The sequence below is a fragment of the Neophocaena asiaeorientalis genome, unplaced genomic scaffold (assembly GCF_003031525.2).
Source record: "Neophocaena asiaeorientalis asiaeorientalis breed wild unplaced genomic scaffold, Neophocaena_asiaeorientalis_V1.1 scaffold65, whole genome shotgun sequence".
Taxonomy (NCBI): Eukaryota; Metazoa; Chordata; class Mammalia; order Artiodactyla; family Phocoenidae; genus Neophocaena; species Neophocaena asiaeorientalis.
The window spans coordinates 1,488,503-1,506,241 of NW_020173215.1; the positions used below are offsets into that span (position 1 = coordinate 1,488,503).

A 17,739-nucleotide genomic window follows, 5' to 3' on the forward strand; every position below is an offset into this window, starting at 1 on the left:
AAAATCATCTGTAGTTTACCAGTTTAAATGCTTGACAGCTAAATGTCTCTTAAATTTGAAATGTGAGCATCCAAAAAAAATTTCTTGCTTCCTACCATCAGTTTTTGGAGTTACTTTACTTTTTAAAGTTATTTGCTTTTTACATGGATCTATAGGAATGTCTGATTCAGAATTTTAAATTTTTTGGCTTGGATAACTATTGCACCCAATTGTCTTAGCACTGTCTTTATTCATTTATTCTATAAACATTTATTGTTTACTGTCTAGAAGTGGAATACAAATATGGAAAACAGGATCTCTGCCCTCAAGGAGCTCTCAGTTCAGTGGGAAAGAGAATAAAGTAGACTACAGAGTAGATATATATATATATATATATATATATATATAAACACACACACACACACACACACACACTTCTTTTTTTTCCCCTTATATCTGAGGGTGTCTCTCACTTTCTCTGTGCTTCTCAGAGGAGAAACTAAATTTTCAGATTCAACTTGGAGTTAGGAGTTCACCAAGGAGACAGGAAATGAAAGCTTGTCCTATTTACCTCTGTATCTGAAGGCCTAGAACAGTCCCAGGCATGTAGTTAAGAACTAAATAAAGATTTGCCAAGTGAGAAAGAACATGAATGAATATATATGAGCACAGAGGTCTAAGAAAATACAGCAGCCACTTTTATAAAAGAAAATAATGGGAAATAAGGCTGAACGATAGATAGGATCTAATTAATGTGTCTTGGGCAAATAGGAATTGTATTTTAGAAGTAATGAAGAACCATTTATGAAGCCATAAAAGATTTAAATCAGTGGTGGGCATTGGCTGGTGGTAAGATCAGTTTGTTAGAAAACTGCCCTTACCATTTTATTTTGCTAAATCTGGTGCACATTTTTTTTTTCATTTCTCATCTTACCAACTTTTGATAAACTTTCAACAACTCCTTAAAGTACTTTCTACTCTTTGTGTCCATGACATAACACCTGCTTTTCCTTCTACTTCTCTGGCCCCTTCATCTTTCTCTCTCTTTAGACTCCTCCTTGTATATACTGCATTAAATGATGGTTTACCTTAAGTTTCATTCTTGTTACAAACTCAAATGTCTTTGACTTCTCTCTCTAAATCACACTTTATTAATGTATACTCCCAATATTACATACCTCTCCTTCAAGAATTTTTAACTGTTGTAACAGAAAGCTGTATATGGTCAGGGTCCATGTGTGTTTTCGTTTGTTATTCCATGCCAATGCCTAGCATATATAGTAGGCATTTCACAACTAATTCATTGAATGAATGAATGGACCTGAATTTTCTTCTTTTGCCACTTTGCAGTCGCCTGCTTTCTGCTTTTTTCATTTCTCAAGTTGACTGTATCCTCTTAGATCCTTTCAAATTCTAATGCTACAATTTTCTGGGAGTAATTTTTATTAATCAACAGGATTTTGCAGCTCTAGAGGTTTACTTGCCATATAGCTTTACAGTTTTTATTTTAATTTTCCTTCTGCCCTGTCTTAATTATCAAAAGCTGTGCTGTTTTGGCTGAATTATAAGGCTGCCTATGACAATTGGAATGAACAACGAATGGCTTTACATAAAGATATTCATATGGCTACAAAGGAAGTGGTAGATATGTTGCCTGGTATCCAGCAAACGTCAGCCCAGGCGTTTGGGACTCTCTTCCTCCAGCTCACTGTGAATGATCTGGGAATTTGCCTGCCTATCACAAATACTGCACAGGTATAAAAAATCGAATCACAGTCCAAGATTAAGAGCCAGACATTTCTAGAAACCATTTTTATGTGTATAGAGTATAACAATAAGCTTTTCAGGATAACAGTTTATAATTTGAGTTTAGTAGATAGCAATTAAGATTAAACTCCTTCAACCATTATTTATCCACAGTGTATTAAATATCAATTTCATGAGACTTTTCTCTGAAGCATTCTGATATGCCTCATAATAGTAATGAGATTGACACCCATCTAATAAATCTTAATTTTTACCTTGGAAAATAAGCAGCTTAGTTTTCAAAATTTTTTATTTGTTTTGTATTTAGCCAAGACATCTTTGGCATACACTTGATAATAAAATAGAAACAAAGGATATTTAAGGATGCTATATAATAATGTTTAATAACTTTATCTAAAACAGGGTAGGGAATTTCAAAATTCTTTTAAACTATAATATTTAATGGTAACAAAACTTCCAAGTTATGTGTACTGGATAAAGCAAAAATGTACTCTTTGTGATTTAGGACCAGTTCTCAGGAATACATATCTGCATGCACATGTGTGTGAGGGAAAAGGCTATGAACCCCCTGTTAGGCTAAGAAGTTACAGTTATAACAAACACAGAGGTCTACATTTTACTGTTATAATTTATCTTAGCCTGTAACCAGTTGTTGAATGAATTTATCTTTAAGTATTTTGTCTGGCAAAACAGTGTTAAGAAAAACTCTGAGTTGAGGATTGGCAACGTGGTATGTTTGTGCTTCAGGAGTTGAAAAATGATAATATTTTAATGGCATGATGGACAGAGCTCAGGAAGGCCTTACACACCAGGGATGGTTGTCAAAATGAAAATGTTCCCCACAAACTAAAAGGCTTGAGATGAAAAGAACAGATATTTAGCCTTTCGCAAGTTTAGTTTAAAAAAATGCACATGGCAATGCGTTTCACATGAGCAGTTTAATTTTAAAAGTAGGCATCTTTCTGAACTGCTTTTTAATGAAGCTCTCTAGGGTTGACCCTTTCTAGATGTTTGATCTTATGAATCCTGTGAGGTTTCCAAATTTTAAAAGTTGTCACCTTTTGTCTCATTTCTTTAATATATTTTGCAGTCTAATCACACTGGAGACCTTGACACTGGTTCTGCTTTAGTACTGACCATTGAAAGTACTCTCATCACTGCTTGTTCTTCAGAATCTCTAGTTAGTAAAGGGCATTTCAAAAACTTTTGTATCCGTTTTGCTGATGGCTTTGAGACATCATGGGATGACTGGAAACCAGAAATTCGTGGGGACCTAGTGATGAATGCCTGTGAGTGTCTTTTATTTTCTGTATGAGGTTATGAATTTTTTAAAATTAAAAAGTAACCCCAGTGTCTTCATAAGTAAAACTGAAGGATGTTCATATAGAGGAATGTTATTGGACTTTGTGACATAAAGGCTATTTCTAATTAAACATATCAGAACATATTTGTGAAAAACTGCAGCTTTCAGTTGTTTGGGTAAGTAAACCAACTAGGTATTCTTTTTGATGGTACAACATTTGAACGTTTGCTCACTCCCTGATTTTTCCTGTAATTGATTCATTAATGACCAGGCAAAGTGTCTTTGTTCTGTGGGGATCTTGAAACAAAGTGATAAATGTGTAAGATCCAGTTCATCCTATAACATAATACAGGATAACCGGGAGCAGGGATTCCAGCCATAAATAAGTCCACATGTCCACATATGTAGTTTGCAGAGTATAATTTGTGTGAATTCCTCTGATTCTATTATGCTCCATTAAACACAGCTTTAGTTATTCCTCTGGTTATGAATAACTAAAGCTGTGTTTATATGCTATTTTGAAGGTACAGGGATTTATTTTTATTTTAAATATTACAGCAGAGTTGATAAAGCATCATTAATCTATTTTTGATTAATTTTTATTGGCGTATAGTTGCTTTACAATGTTGTGTTATCATTAATCTTAATAATGAAGAAAAATTATATTTGAAGAACTAAAGGTTGTGGACTAAAATTCCTGAGCTAATCTGTAAAACAAAATTAATTACTTTTCAGAAGGTGGTATGCCATTATTTAGCAGTTTTTTCCTCTCTTCACTGGAAGAAAATCTTCTTTCCAGTTCTGGGTTTTCTTTGAGTATTGGGAGAACTTTCCAGTGTTTTTATATCAAAAATTGAAGTTTTAGCATGTAATATTGGCTAAAATTTTAGGTAAAAGTTTTTGGTTTTGAATGCTTTGCATTTAGATAATTCATAGGTAAAATACTAGGATTTCTTTGAAATACTTCAGGTTATTAAGAAGACTTGATATCAAAATACTCATGCCTAATACCCAAAAGACCAAAATTAGCCTTTGTCAGAAATTTTTACAAGTAATCATTTTACATGGTTCTTATATATGTTTTAAAAAGTCACCATAACTGTCTTTTGTTTGTGTGTTTTTTTCCTTAAAATAAATTTAAACCTATTGATTTTTATTAAGATGACATTTTGCCATCATTATAGTCATACTGGATAGAATATATTTGGAAGCAAGGAAGGATACCATTTCCTTAGCAGTTTAAACAAAGGGAAAATGCATAAGAAATATGCCTCTGACTCAAAGTCAAAAACGTATATTAAAAAATATAAACAATAACTCGGCACCTCAATGGATATTATACCAGCAAAGTAGAACACTAACATGCTGATAATTGCGATAATCATAATTTATTTGGGGCTTTGGAGGGTATCAAATGACTTGTTTTTGTAACATGCTTATTGTTTGGTGTTTTGGGAGAGTGGCAAACGAGATGAGTAGAGTAGTTGTTTTGCTGACATAAAAGAATTCCAAATTACAGATTCACCAATTAGTTTACTATTTTGTAGTTTTTATTAGTGTAGTTTTTATTAGGAGTAAGTATACTTGGATATAACTGACAATTTTTTTAAAAAAAGAGTTGAGTTTAGGGCAGAGAAATAAGGAAAAGTAGGATTATGCCTTAGGATTTTTTTTCACAGATCATTTAAAAATCATGCCCTACAGAAACAGAAATGTAGATCAATGGAACAGGATAGAAAGCCCAGAGATAAACCCATGCACATATGGTCACCTTATCTTTGATAAAGGAGGCAAGAATATACAGTGGAGAAAAGACAGCCTCTTCAATAAGTGGTGCTGAGAAAACTGGACAGCTACATGTAAAAGAATGAAATTAGAACATTCTCTAACACCATACACACAAAAAAACTCAAAATGGATTAAAGACCTAAATGGAAGGCCAGACACTATCAAACTCTTAGAGGAAAACATAGGCAGAACACTCCATGACGTAAATCACAGCAAGATCCTTTTTGACCCATCTCCTTGAGAAATGGAAATAAAAACGAAAATAAACAAATGGGGCCTAATGAAACTTAAAAGCTTTTGCACAGCAAAGGAAAGCATAAACAAGACGAAAAGACAACCCTCAGAATGGGAGAAAATATTTGCAAACGAATCAACTGACAAAGGATTAATCTCCAAAATTTACAAGCAGCTCATGCAGCTCAATATCAAAGAAACAAACAACCCAATCCAAAAATGGGCAGAAGACCTAAATAGACATTTCTCCGAAGAAGATATACCGATTGCCAACAAACACATGAACAGATGCTCAACATCACTAATCATTAGAGAAATGCAAATTAAAACTACAATGAGGTATCACCTCACACCACTCAGAATGGCCAGCATCAAAAAATCTACAAACGATAAATGCTGGAGAGGGTGTGGAGAAAAGGGAACCCTCTTTCACTGTTGGTGGGAATGTAAATTGATACAGCCACTATGGAGAACAATATGGAAGTTCCTTAAAAAACTAAAAATAGAACTACCATATGACCCAGCAATCCCACTACTGGGCATATACCCTGAGAAAACCGTAATTCCAAAAGAGTCATGTACCACAATGTTCATTGTAGCTCTATTTACAATAGCCAGGACATGGAAGCAACCTAAGTGTCCACTGACAGATGAATGGATAAAGAATATGTGGCATATATATACAGTGGAATATTAGCCATTAAAAGAAATGAAATTGAGGTATTTGTAGTGAGGTGGATGGACCTAGAGTCTGTCATACAGGGTGAAGTAGGTCAGAAAGAGAAAAACAAATACTGTATGCTAACACATATATATGGACTCTGACGAACCTAGGAGCAGGACAGGAATAAAGACAAAGATGTAGAGAACGGACTTGAGGACACGGGGAGGGGGAAGGGTAAGCTGTGACAAAGTGAGAGAGTGGCATGGGCATACATACACTACCAAATGTAAAATAGATAGCTAGTGGGAAGCAGCCGCATAGCACAGGGAGATCAGCTCGGTGCTTTGTGACCCTAGCGGGGTGGGATAGGGAGGGTGGGAGGGAGACGCAAGAGGGAGGAGATATGGGGATATATGTATATGTATAGCTGATTTACTTTGTTATACAGCAGAAACTAACACAACATTGTAAAGCAATTATACTCTAGTAAAGATGTTAAAAAAAAAAAAAACATGCCCTAGAAAAAAGATGGCCCTGCGTCGGTAATTCCCTGGTGGTCCCGTGGTTAGGACTTGGCGCTTTCAGTGGCGGGGCCCAGGTTTGATCCCTAGTTGGGGAACGAAGACTGCAAGCCAAGTGGCATGGCCAAAAAAAAAAAAAAGCGTGATGTAATTTCCTCTAAGTGGGGGGAAGTGCAATAAAAATTAGAAAGGACAATCTATAGGAAGGGTTCCATGGACCACTTAAATAGTAAAGATTAGACGCTTTTCTTTAACATGCATTTAGAAAAACTAAACCGTTAGAAGTTTGAAAAATTCCAAGCTTTCTGCTAACACCTGGGTAAGCAGCATTTGGTTGTCACAGCAGGAATACTGCCATCCTGGATTCTGGTTGGTCCAACTCAGAGATGACAGGTACAATGGGAAAGAGCCCAGTTGGTTTCCTACTTCTCACTTTCAGGATTCAGATCTACTCCTAAGAATTTTAATGTTCCTTATTAATTCATCATACCTCTGTATTCTATGAATTTATATAATCTTTTTTTTTAGCTTAATATTCAGAAATTCTCTAGCACTTCTTGGGATTGGAAGTCCCCGATGTTTTCTACCCTTTTTAAATTTACTGTTTCTTACTTTCATTTGGCCTTAGTTATATTACTCCAATTTCAGAGGCTTTTCTTTTCATTCTAGCAGTCTTAAGATTTGAAAGGGTAGTCTAGGGTTTTTTTGCTCTGATTTACAACTATGACATTAAAGGTGAATTAGGCAATCTTTTACCCCCAAACAAGATCTAATTCTTTTTTATAATTTGTATGTGAGGCACAAGTACAATATGGTTCAAAAATATAATTTAGATTTTAAAGTTATTGGCACTATCTTAAAAAATACATAATAGAAATTGTCATTTATAGTCCCTTTCTCCCAAAATAAATTGTAGTATTTCCTTTTTTTAAAAAAATTAATTTATTTATTTGGCTGTACCGGGTCTTAGTTGTGGCATGCGGGATCTAGTTCCCTGACCAGGGATGAAACCCAGGCCCCCTGCATTGGGAGCGTGGAGTCTTAACCACTGGACCACCAGGGAAGTCCCTAAATTGTAGTATTTCTACAACTCACATTTGCATAACATTTGAATACCAGTTTAGAATATGGAATGAATTGCAAAAGGACATTTTATTTACGGTATATATACTGTCAGGTTTAGATTGAAATTTGGTTTCCATTAAGGATTACTGAGAAAGGGTCTTAATTCTATCTTTAGGCTCTACTTTGTTTAAAAGTTATTTCAAGGATGTTATGTCTTTTGTTGATTTAATTAACCTCTTAAAAAAGCTGAAATTATCTGATTAAAGCTAAGAAGTAGTAAATGTTTCAAAGTTAAAGTTAGATATGTTCTGGGGATAGGTCCATGACCTTAGGAGGCTGACCTTAGGAGGTTGACATCATGGCAGGCAATCTTTTTTTTTCCCTCATAAAATGATCCTTGTCAAAGTAAAATACAAGGTTGATGAATCATGTCTGTGACCTAATGTGGCAGTTCTTAGTTATCAAAAAATCATTTTAAAATTATTTGCATTCTCAAAGCGCCATTCACTCATGATGGTACAAATTGTCATAGCATCTGGAAACTAGAGTTTCAGAGTTGGCCAGGTATTGTCACTCAGATAAGGAAATCACATGCAGAATGTAAAGATAAAACTGGAGTCAAATCTTTTTTTCTTTATTGAGGTATGGTTGATTTACAATATATTAGTTTCAGGTATATGCAGTTCAATTCTTAAAATCGATAAGAATAAAATATTGTGAGATATGAAATAGATACCACAAGTCATCTAAGGTAGCCCTTTCATTCTCCAGATTAGAAACTGAAACCTAATACACTAAGATGTATCAGATAGTTAACTAATAAGAACCTGCTGTGTAAAATAAATTAATTAATAAATTAAATTTTAAAAAAAGAAACTGAAACCTAGAGAGGCTAGTAATCCTGTTTAGGTAATCATTTTTGGAAGAAAAATTGCAGTGTAATATTTAACCACAAGCATAATTTTATTGAAACTTATTTTGGGGGTGATTTTTGTGCAGGTGTAGTTCCAGATGGTACCTATGAAGTATGTTCCAGGACTACAGGACAAGCAGCTGCTGGTAAGTTCACCTTTGGTATTACTTTTGCTATATATATCTGGTAGAATTCTGCTTTTTTTATCCATTTTTCCTGCCTTTATATTAGAGGCTCTTTTAACTAAACTCATTCTGGTATTCCCTAATTTTTAAAAACTATTTTGCAATCATATTAGCATATTTTTATTTACCTAACAATTAATTAGACACCATCAGTGTACAAGATACACGACAATGTTTTGGGAAAGACAAAGATGAATAAGATATACTTTCTATGCCATATAAGTTTAAATTCTAATAAGGTGGTTACAGCTCTGCAGCATAACTAAACTGCAATAAGTGATAAGTTCAAAAAATATATAAAATTCCAATTGCTAATGAAATTTACAGGAGGGAGATAAAATTTCTAAATTTCAAAGGATACTGGAATGAGAGAAAGCTTTACGGAAGAAAAAGCATTTAAACAAGGACTTGAAAGATGGATAAAATTGTTTCTTAAGCAAAAACTGGAAAATATGAATAGAGAAAATTCAGGCGGAGAGAATAATACCTGCCATGATGTCAGAACACAGTGTCTAGTTAGAGTTGTCCAAATTGGCTGGAATAGAGTTATGTGAAAATAAGATGAGAAAAATCTTAAATCCCAAATTAAGGAATTTGGACTTCATTTGGTGGACAGTGAGAAAGCCACTGAGTTTTTTTGAGCAAGAAAGCAGATGTGACAGTATCAAAGGGACACTTTCAAGGATTAGAGAGGAGAAAAATCTAGGAAACTGGTTAGGAGATAACCATAGAAGTAATAATCTGTCTTAACTAAGATGACAGCATAGTGTAAATTTTTATTATTTCTACTGGTATAAAACTAGGGTAAGATAAATGGAGATGTTTATTTAAGAGCGCTTAAAATGTTGAGAGGGGAGAAGCTGATTAAATGAGCAAGAGTTCCTTTCCTCCTTACTATTCCTCCTGTCCTCCGAAACCTAGTCTCAGTGCTCATCCTAAGTAAACTGTCTCAGAAAATAGCAAGGCCTGCAGTCCCCACTGACAGAGAACTGAAAAGGTTAGGAGATTTCCAGCAGTAATGTTAGAAGGAAAAGGTGATAACTGAGGTAAACATACATATTGGGAGGAAGGTCACATAAAAGTCTTTGTCAGGGGTCTTGTTTATAAGTGACAACAACATATTCAAACTGGCTTAACTAAAAGGGGGAACTTGTTAAAAGAACATTCGCAGATCACAGTTAAACTTAGGAATGGCTATCTCAGTGAAGAGAAGGAACCAGGTCAATTCAGGGGGCCCTCAGGAACTACTGGAAACAAGATCCCAGCTGTCTGTCACCAGGGCTCTTTCCAGCTCTTGTCTTTGCTTCTCTCCGGCTGCTTCATTTGTGCTTACTGCTGACCTCCTGAAACATGGCAGGAAACATGGCTGCCAGCAGCTCATGAGCCTCATTCCCCACCCCGCAGTCACTAGAGAAGGACCGGTCTTTTCTCAAGTCCAGGGAAGGATTCTTAGCTTTCCAACTTTGACCCTTACTCAGACTAATCATCTAATTAATTCTGGCTAATGAGGGAGGGCTGTGCCAGTTCTCCTACTATAGTCATGGGAAGGTAGATCAGCTAGGGGGCTAGGGGAGGAGGGAATTCATAGGTCACATGGGGAAAGAAGAGTGCTGAAAACAGAAACAATAGGTGCACACTATACAATAGGGGAATCAATCCCATAGTCTCATGTTTCTGACAGATCTAGCTGTGAGAGACATTAGTTATTACACAGGGCCATCATCCACTTTATTCCCTGAATGTAGAATTATTTAAATTTCTATACTCAAGACTTAACCAAAAACGTCACTTCTTTATTTAAACAGAAAGTAGTAGTGCTGGAACCTGGACGCTCAATGTATTGTGGAAAATGTGTGGGATTGATGTCCACATGGATCCTAACATTGGCAAAAGACTTAACGCTCTGGGCAATACCCTTACAACACTGACAGGAGAGGAGGACACAGATGACATTGCCGATCTAAATTCAGTGAACATAGCTGACCTGTCAGATGAAGATGAAGTTGACACTATGTCTCCCACTATCCATACTGTAAGTAAACTCACAGTTAGACTTTTTCAGGACTGGCTTTTACCCTGAGAAAGGGATATTATTAGGTCAGTGTTATTTACTGTAGTCGCTAATTGTGGAGGAAGGAAGGGAGTGGTGGTTCTCTGTGTCTACGTTTATATAATATTGTTTTTTTAATTCCATAATATTGTCTTTTAATTGAATTCCTTGTTTCATAACGGCTGTCAACCAACTTGTGCCTTAACCTACAGGTAACATGTTAACAGTAAAAGCAAAGTGCAAGCAGATCTGTAGAGACAGAAAGTAGATCAGCGGTTGCCTAGGACTGGGAGAGTTTAGGGGGTTGGGAGAGGGGATGGGAAGAGACTGCTAATGTTAGGAGGTTTTGTTTGGGAGGCGGTGAAAATGTTCTAAATAGATTCTGATGATGGCTGTACAACTTTGTGACTATACTAAAAACCACTATAAACCATTATACATTTTAAATGGGTCAATTTTATGGCATGTGAATTATCTCAATGATGTTCAAAAATGAAAGTCAAAAGCAAAGTACACCCACACAAAATAAAGTTTACATTTTAAAAATGTGTATTTCCATTTATACTGTACATATTCTGTAGTATCAGATTGATTAGTTATTAGTTAAACTTATTTATTAGTTAAAAAGAAAGTTTCTCTCTGATTTCATTCTATTATCAACGTAAAAATTTTTTTGAAACATCTTTTAACTACTGTATCATGAAATAGTTTTGTTCTTGGAAAGAAATTTTTTAAAAATTAACATTACTGTTTACCATTTAGAGTTCAGAGGAAAGTTCAGTAAGTGGAGATGGCCACAAGCTCACCTTTGGGCAACGACTTGTAAATCACCTCCTAGGCCTGAGGCCTCCACATCAGCGCTATTCTGTTCCTGCAGAGTATCTGTGTAACCCAGAGATGTGGGCCTCCCCTCAGTCTAGCCAGTCCCATCTGAAAGCATGCAGAGCTCACTCATGGGGAAACGTAGGTAGCAACTAAATGGATTCCTTATGAAAATGAAGGGGTTTGAATCACTGGAGAATTCCAATCATCTTACTTAATATAGATGGCTTTGATTCTTGCATGCTTCCTTTGATTTAAGGTGTTATTTCTGTGATAGGGTAGATTTGCTTTGTGACCTGAGGGTGTTACTGACAGACATGCTTTTGATTTTTCAGGAAGCTGTAGATCATCGAAGACAAGGAGCATCTTGTAGCCAGCCAGGAGAACTTAGAGGAAGAAAAATTATGAAGCGTATAGTGGATATCAGAGAACTGAATGAACAGGCCAAAGTAATAGATGATCTTAAGTATGTATAATGATTTTTAATTTAGTATAGTATTCCCTAATAATAGAATAGATTTTAAATGTGACGGAAACTGGATTGGGGCCAGTACAACCCATTTAGTTTATAAATGATCACCAAGGTCCAGAAAAGTTTGGTGATTTGTCTGAGATCATACATTCATTAGTGATAAAGTTAGAAATGTTAGTCTAGTGCTCATCACAGCTCCCCATTTCTGAGAAGTTTATGACTGACTTTATGTTACATATATGCATCGCTACGTGTATACACATGTATCTTCACATATGTATGTAAATATGAGTGTTTTGCTAACAGTATTTTTGGAATGCAAATTTTTGAGAGAGGAAGAAAATTTAGAATTTATTAAGTACCTATTGTGATTCTGACGTGTTATCTCAATTTAATCCTCACAACATTTCTATGAGATTAGATGGCATTATCCAAACTTTATAGATGAGAAAACTGGCTCGGAGAGATTAAAGAATTGGAATTTGAACCTGTGTTTGTCTGAATTCAAACTTCATGCTTTTTGCTTGCCTGTATTAGCAGTTCACTAGAACTGAGGTGAGGGTAGGGTGAGCCAAGAGGGGGGAGTAGGCGGAAGTCATTTTTTTCTTTATCTGTAGCCTGCTAAATAGTACTGACTAGGTTATACTTGCTCTGTAAGACTAAATATTCTTCTTGCCAAACTGAAATTTTTGTTTTCCCCAAAGGTGGAAAACATACTTCATCTTTTCTAATCTTTGTACTCCTGTATCTGTGTTTTTTTGCATTCGAGGATTTTACAGAAATGTATACATTGTACAGTGAAAGGTATTTGCTAAAAACTTGTCTGTAAAATCAGTTATGATACAGTGATTCACGTTTTCCTGTTGACTTACATTACAGTTTGAGTTTTGTTATCAGGGGAAAACTGACTTGAAGCAAAATATACTTCCTCCCCTAAAATCTTACCTGAGGCTTAAATTATATGTAAAATATTACATACTATCTGTTACATACTATTACATACTATCTATTCTGCTAAGTGGTTCCATAGCTTTCCTGAGATTATCACAGAGACTCTTGATGTAGAAATGGATAAGAACCATTTCCTAAAACATTAGAGAAAGTTTTTTTTTTTTTTTTTACAGTTTGCCAGATATGAGTATTAAGTTTATACAGGATTTTGGCCTGTCCATACATAATCTTTGATATTCTGATAGAGAATTTTAAAAGGAGCAAGTAAAAATCACTCTTACTTTGTTACCTCATTACACTAACTGCCATATTTGTTTTTTATCCAGAAAACTAGGTGCAAGTGAAGGAACCATAAACCAGGAAATTCAACGTTATCAACAATTAGAATCTGTTGCTGTGAATGATATTAGAAGAGATGTTCGTAAAAAATTACGGAGGTCCAGTATGCGAGTGAGTAAACATTTAAGGAGAATTTTATTAAAGTAGACTATGTAAACATTTTATCACTTTATGAAATTTTATGATGATACTTACGTTGTTCTCTTTCTTCCTCCATTGCTAGTGATAACACTTGATTTGTGTATCTCATGTCTACTATGTACCAGGCACTGTTTAAAGCACTTTACATTCAATAACCCATTAAATCTTTACAACAACCCTATGTGGTAGCTTATATTATTTTCCCCATTTTAAAGATGAGGAAACTGAGGCACAGAGAGGTCAAGCAATTTGACCAAGGTTATACAGTCAGTAATTCCAGTGGAGCCAAGATTCAAACCCAAACAGTGGAATTCTACAGTTTATGCCCTTAGCCACTGTGTTCTGTCTGCCTTTCATGAAGTCATACTTTCTTTTTTGTCTCTAATTCAAATGTGAAATTTTTTGAGATGTCCATTCTACCCCTCCCATTTTCCACAGAAGATTTTACTCTTAGCCACTACATACTGTCAGCACTTTATTCTTACCTTTATTATTTGCATATTTAGTTGCCCTTACTAGTATTTGAGTCTCTTAAAGGACAAGTTGTTTATCTTTGACCTTACTATCTACCACATTCTGGGATTTAGTCCAATTGCTGAACGCTCGAAATAAATATATAGATAGATGTACTAGAAAAATAGAGTAGAAAATAATTCTAAAACTTATTCAAATGGAGGTAGGTTGCTTTGGGTCAAGGTGGTCTTGTTAGTAGAAAAACTAACTTTTAAAAATATAGTCAGCAAAACCCTCCAGTTTTTTTTAACCAGAATATGGTTTTGGGGTGTCACCCCAATACATAAAAACTGGTTAAATCAGAGCTGTTGAGGTTAGAGAAAATGTGGAAAGATTGCAGGGATCCAGAGTTCATCGGCTTGAACTTTCTTTCCTTGGTCACCACCAAAGTCCTAGACCTCATTTGAATAGTGTTCTAAATTATTTATTTAAATTAGGAATAAAATTCAATTTTATTCATCACTGGCTTCTGATAGTACTAAATGGATAGTGATGCTCTGTAATGCATAACTCTGTGTTTAAATTTTTTGCCACTATGTTCCTCACAGTCATGCAACATAATGAAAATATTGCTTGCCATACTGTTTATAAGCTAGTTTAGACTTGGCAATTAACTGTTAAAAATAAAACTAGGTAGAGAGGATTAGGAAAATTACTGAAATTAAATCTGTGTTCTTAACATTTTTCTCATTTGGTATTTCCCCCTCAATTCCCTTTTAGTCCTCTTGCTTTCTAAGTCTCCATTGTATTAGAATCTTTTTACTATCTAGCCCCCCCAAACTACAAATTTGAAGAAGAGGGATTTGGTGACAAGGAGGATGTTCCAGTCACCACTTCCTTTCCTTTTCTGTAATAAAGAGTTCTGTCAGGAGGGGTACCCTTGGGTGGTACTCGGGATGATTAGTGGTCGCTCCCTCCCTCCCCCTCCCCCTCTTCCCTGATCGCCTCTTCTCCCCCCTCCCCTCCCGTTTCTCCCAGAATGTTTCCTTTTAATTCTCATTTTCTTTCTTTTCTTATTGTTTCCTTATTTCTCCCCTTATTTCTGTACCCCTCATCCCTGCTCCCAACTCAAACGAGCTGGTGGCTCCTATTTTCCTTGTACAGCCTTCCTAATTGACATTAGGACTAAGAGTAGTTGATTCCTGCTGCACTTTGATCCATCTGTGTTGTTAAGTGACATTTAAAGTCACAATTTAAGATAACTTGTTATTGACCTGGGGGAGACAAGATAACTTCTTTAATAGCAGAACATTTTACCTGAAGTCAGATATTACAACAGTAAACAACTGACTAAAATCACCCTTTTTCTATCCCCTTTCATTAGGCTGCTTCCCTAAAGGATAAGTGGGGTTTGGGTTACAAACCAAGTTACAGCCGATCAAAAACCATTTCAGCTTCTGGAAGACCACCTCTTAAGCGAATGGAAAGGGCAAGGTAATATATTTCAACCAATGAAACAAGTAATAAAATTGCTGACTCTTTTGCCAAAGGTCACTACTTATTTATTGTGTTCTAATTGGGGAAATTACAAAATTAAGGTAGCAAATGGACCTTATTAGTAAAACTAGTAATAGTGGATACTGTCAAACTAAGAAGTTTGAGGAATCCCTCTATCTCATTTATACTCTACTTTTATATTATAAAAGTCATTGTGTGCTTTTTAGTAATGAAGTACACTGCTATTTAGACAAGTTTATGCGTAAACTTATAGACTATCCAAAGAAATGAATATTTGCATGTTAGTAGCTCTAAATTTGTCATTTTAGAAAAAGTGTGATTATACACACATTTAACATGAAAAATGGAAATTTTACTTATTATTGAAGAAAAATATAGTTTTACTAGTAAATGAACACTATAAAGTAAGTATAAATTCTTTTTCATAAGGCTTACTTTTAGGAAATCTTGTGTTAAAGCAATGAACTTTTTTTTTATGAGATGCTAAAGGTTAAGAAATGGAATACCAAAAGTTCAATCCTTGGATAAGGTAAATATTTAGAAATAAAGTGTTAATGTCATTAATCAGACTTTTATAAAGTCCAGGGGTTTTTTTTGAACACGAATATTAATGTTTTATAACTTTATATTTTATTATAGTTCTCGAGTAGGTGAAACTGAGGAGCTCCCAGAAATCCGGGTGGATGCAGCATCTCCTGGACCCAGAGTCACTTTCAATATCCAAGATACAGTAAGAGAGATACTATTTGTTAGAGATACACAGTGCTAAATAATTTTTAGTAATTACAAAATTATAGTAGTTACGCAGTTTAGAAATAGTAGTTCCTACTTACAGTGAAAGTGTGGATTGTGATGGTTGAGGTGTCTGTACGTTGCCAAATAGCAGAGCACTATTGAAGAGCCATGCCGCAGGTGTTAGTGTTTTGCATGTAGAATAAAGACTCCATACTGCTTGTAGGTAGAAACATTTTGTTGAATAATTTTTCTTTCAAGTTTGACTCTGCATTAAACTGGGTATTTTACACAAATGTAAATGTGGAATGTTTTTACTTAATGTATTTTATTGTTTATGTATTTTTGTTCAGAATATATAGAGATAATATCAGAAACTAGTAGTAAAAAAGGTCAGCGTCAAAGTTGTATTCTAATTTTATAGCATGTTAAAATTAATGTTAAAATGTTTGTTGTTTTTTGTTTACTTTTAAATCATTGTTTTTTTATTTTTCATTAATTTTTATAAATTTTCTTATTATTTTAATTAAGTTGAAAAAAACGGTATGGGGAAGTACACCACAGTCCAGCTGTCCTGGGGAAGGGTATTTTCAGGTACTTTTTAAGAACAACATAAATTTTGCTTTCAAACTAAGTAACCACTCTGAAAATCTGCTTTCAAAATGTCTTCCTCTCATTTCATACTAAACTCAGACCTTGAAGATATTTTACATAAAGGTTTAAGATTGTTTCAATTCTTTTTCATCATTTATATTTTCTAAGCTTTTTCATGAATATATTTTACTTCTATACTCACTTATAATTTAATAGTAATTATTTAATCTCCAAAATTAAAGAAGGACTAAATCAGCACACCAGATTAACTCAACAAAATCATAAACCAAAAACTGTTACAGTTATTTGCTAATCCCGAAGTGAATCTCTTTTTCCCTACACTCAAACGCAAAATGAATCTTTTCTTTAAGAAAAGATTAGTTACCTAATTCAAACTAGAATCAACAGAACAACAAATTAATCGAGTGTTATTTATTTTCAGTCACTAGTATAAAAAAAGCATGTATAAAAGCAGTCTATTAAAAATTATGTTCAAAACAGTGTGGAAAATGTGCTACACAATCACTTATAAGTTGAGTTAACACCTTTATAAGCTACATATTTTCCCTAAATATAAGTAAAATTTAATTTTAAAATTGTATCTGTATAGTAGGTATATAAATCATTGTCTAGAAATTTTCTGTCAAGTTACATTTAAAAATTGGAACTTATTCCACATTTGTTTCCCATCGCCCACTCTTTTAAGATAGTCTCAATATATATCCCGTAGTTACACTGAATTTAGTCAAGCCGAATTTTGTTTTAGAACTATTAGGTTGTAATAGAGTGAGCTTGACAGACATGTCCTTTTTTCTAAAAATGAACTTGGAAATACTGTCCTTTACAGTGAATTGAATGGATTCTACTAATTGACTTTTTTTCCTGTATTTTTAAAATCGAGATAATTGACATATAACATTATTTTCAAGTATACAACATAATTATTTGATATATGTATATACTGTGAAATGACTGAGTTATTCTTAAAGGCATTAATATTTGAATGATTCAAGTCCAATTTTTAAATAGCAGTATATTCTGTTTATAAAAAATAGTGTATAAAAATCATGAATTACAGAACAGATCATTAAGGCATGGTTAAATAGAAAATAAATATAAACAAAGGGCTATTTATCTACATAAACTCTTACCACAGCTTTAAAAGTTGAAGATTTTCTGATAAAATCTGACTTACTTACTAAATGATATGTTATTTTTTAAAAAGTGAAGAAAATCTAGATTCTGCAA

At 34.3% G+C, this 17,739-nt stretch overlaps 1 protein-coding gene across 4 annotated transcripts in view; it reads left to right on the plus strand.

Annotated features, from left to right (window-relative positions):
* Positions 1-17,739, plus strand: part of BLTP1 (bridge-like lipid transfer protein family member 1) — a 205,100-nt gene that overhangs the window by 154,399 nt on the left and 32,962 nt on the right. For 3 of the 4 annotated variants that reach the window (XM_024745037.1, XM_024745038.1, XM_024745039.1), the window contains 9 exons: positions 1,523-1,734; positions 2,837-3,035; positions 8,321-8,380; positions 10,225-10,451; positions 11,627-11,757; positions 13,041-13,164; positions 15,032-15,141; positions 15,805-15,895; positions 16,429-16,491. In XM_024745037.1, the coding sequence (XP_024600805.1) occupies positions 1,523-1,734; positions 2,837-3,035; positions 8,321-8,380; positions 10,225-10,451; positions 11,627-11,757; positions 13,041-13,164; positions 15,032-15,141; positions 15,805-15,895; positions 16,429-16,491 (1,217 nt within the window). The remainder of the gene's footprint in view (positions 1-1,522; positions 1,735-2,836; positions 3,036-8,320; positions 8,381-10,224; positions 10,452-11,626; positions 11,758-13,040; positions 13,165-15,031; positions 15,142-15,804; positions 15,896-16,428; positions 16,492-17,739) is intronic. The other variant, XM_024745040.1, reaches the window with a different exon arrangement.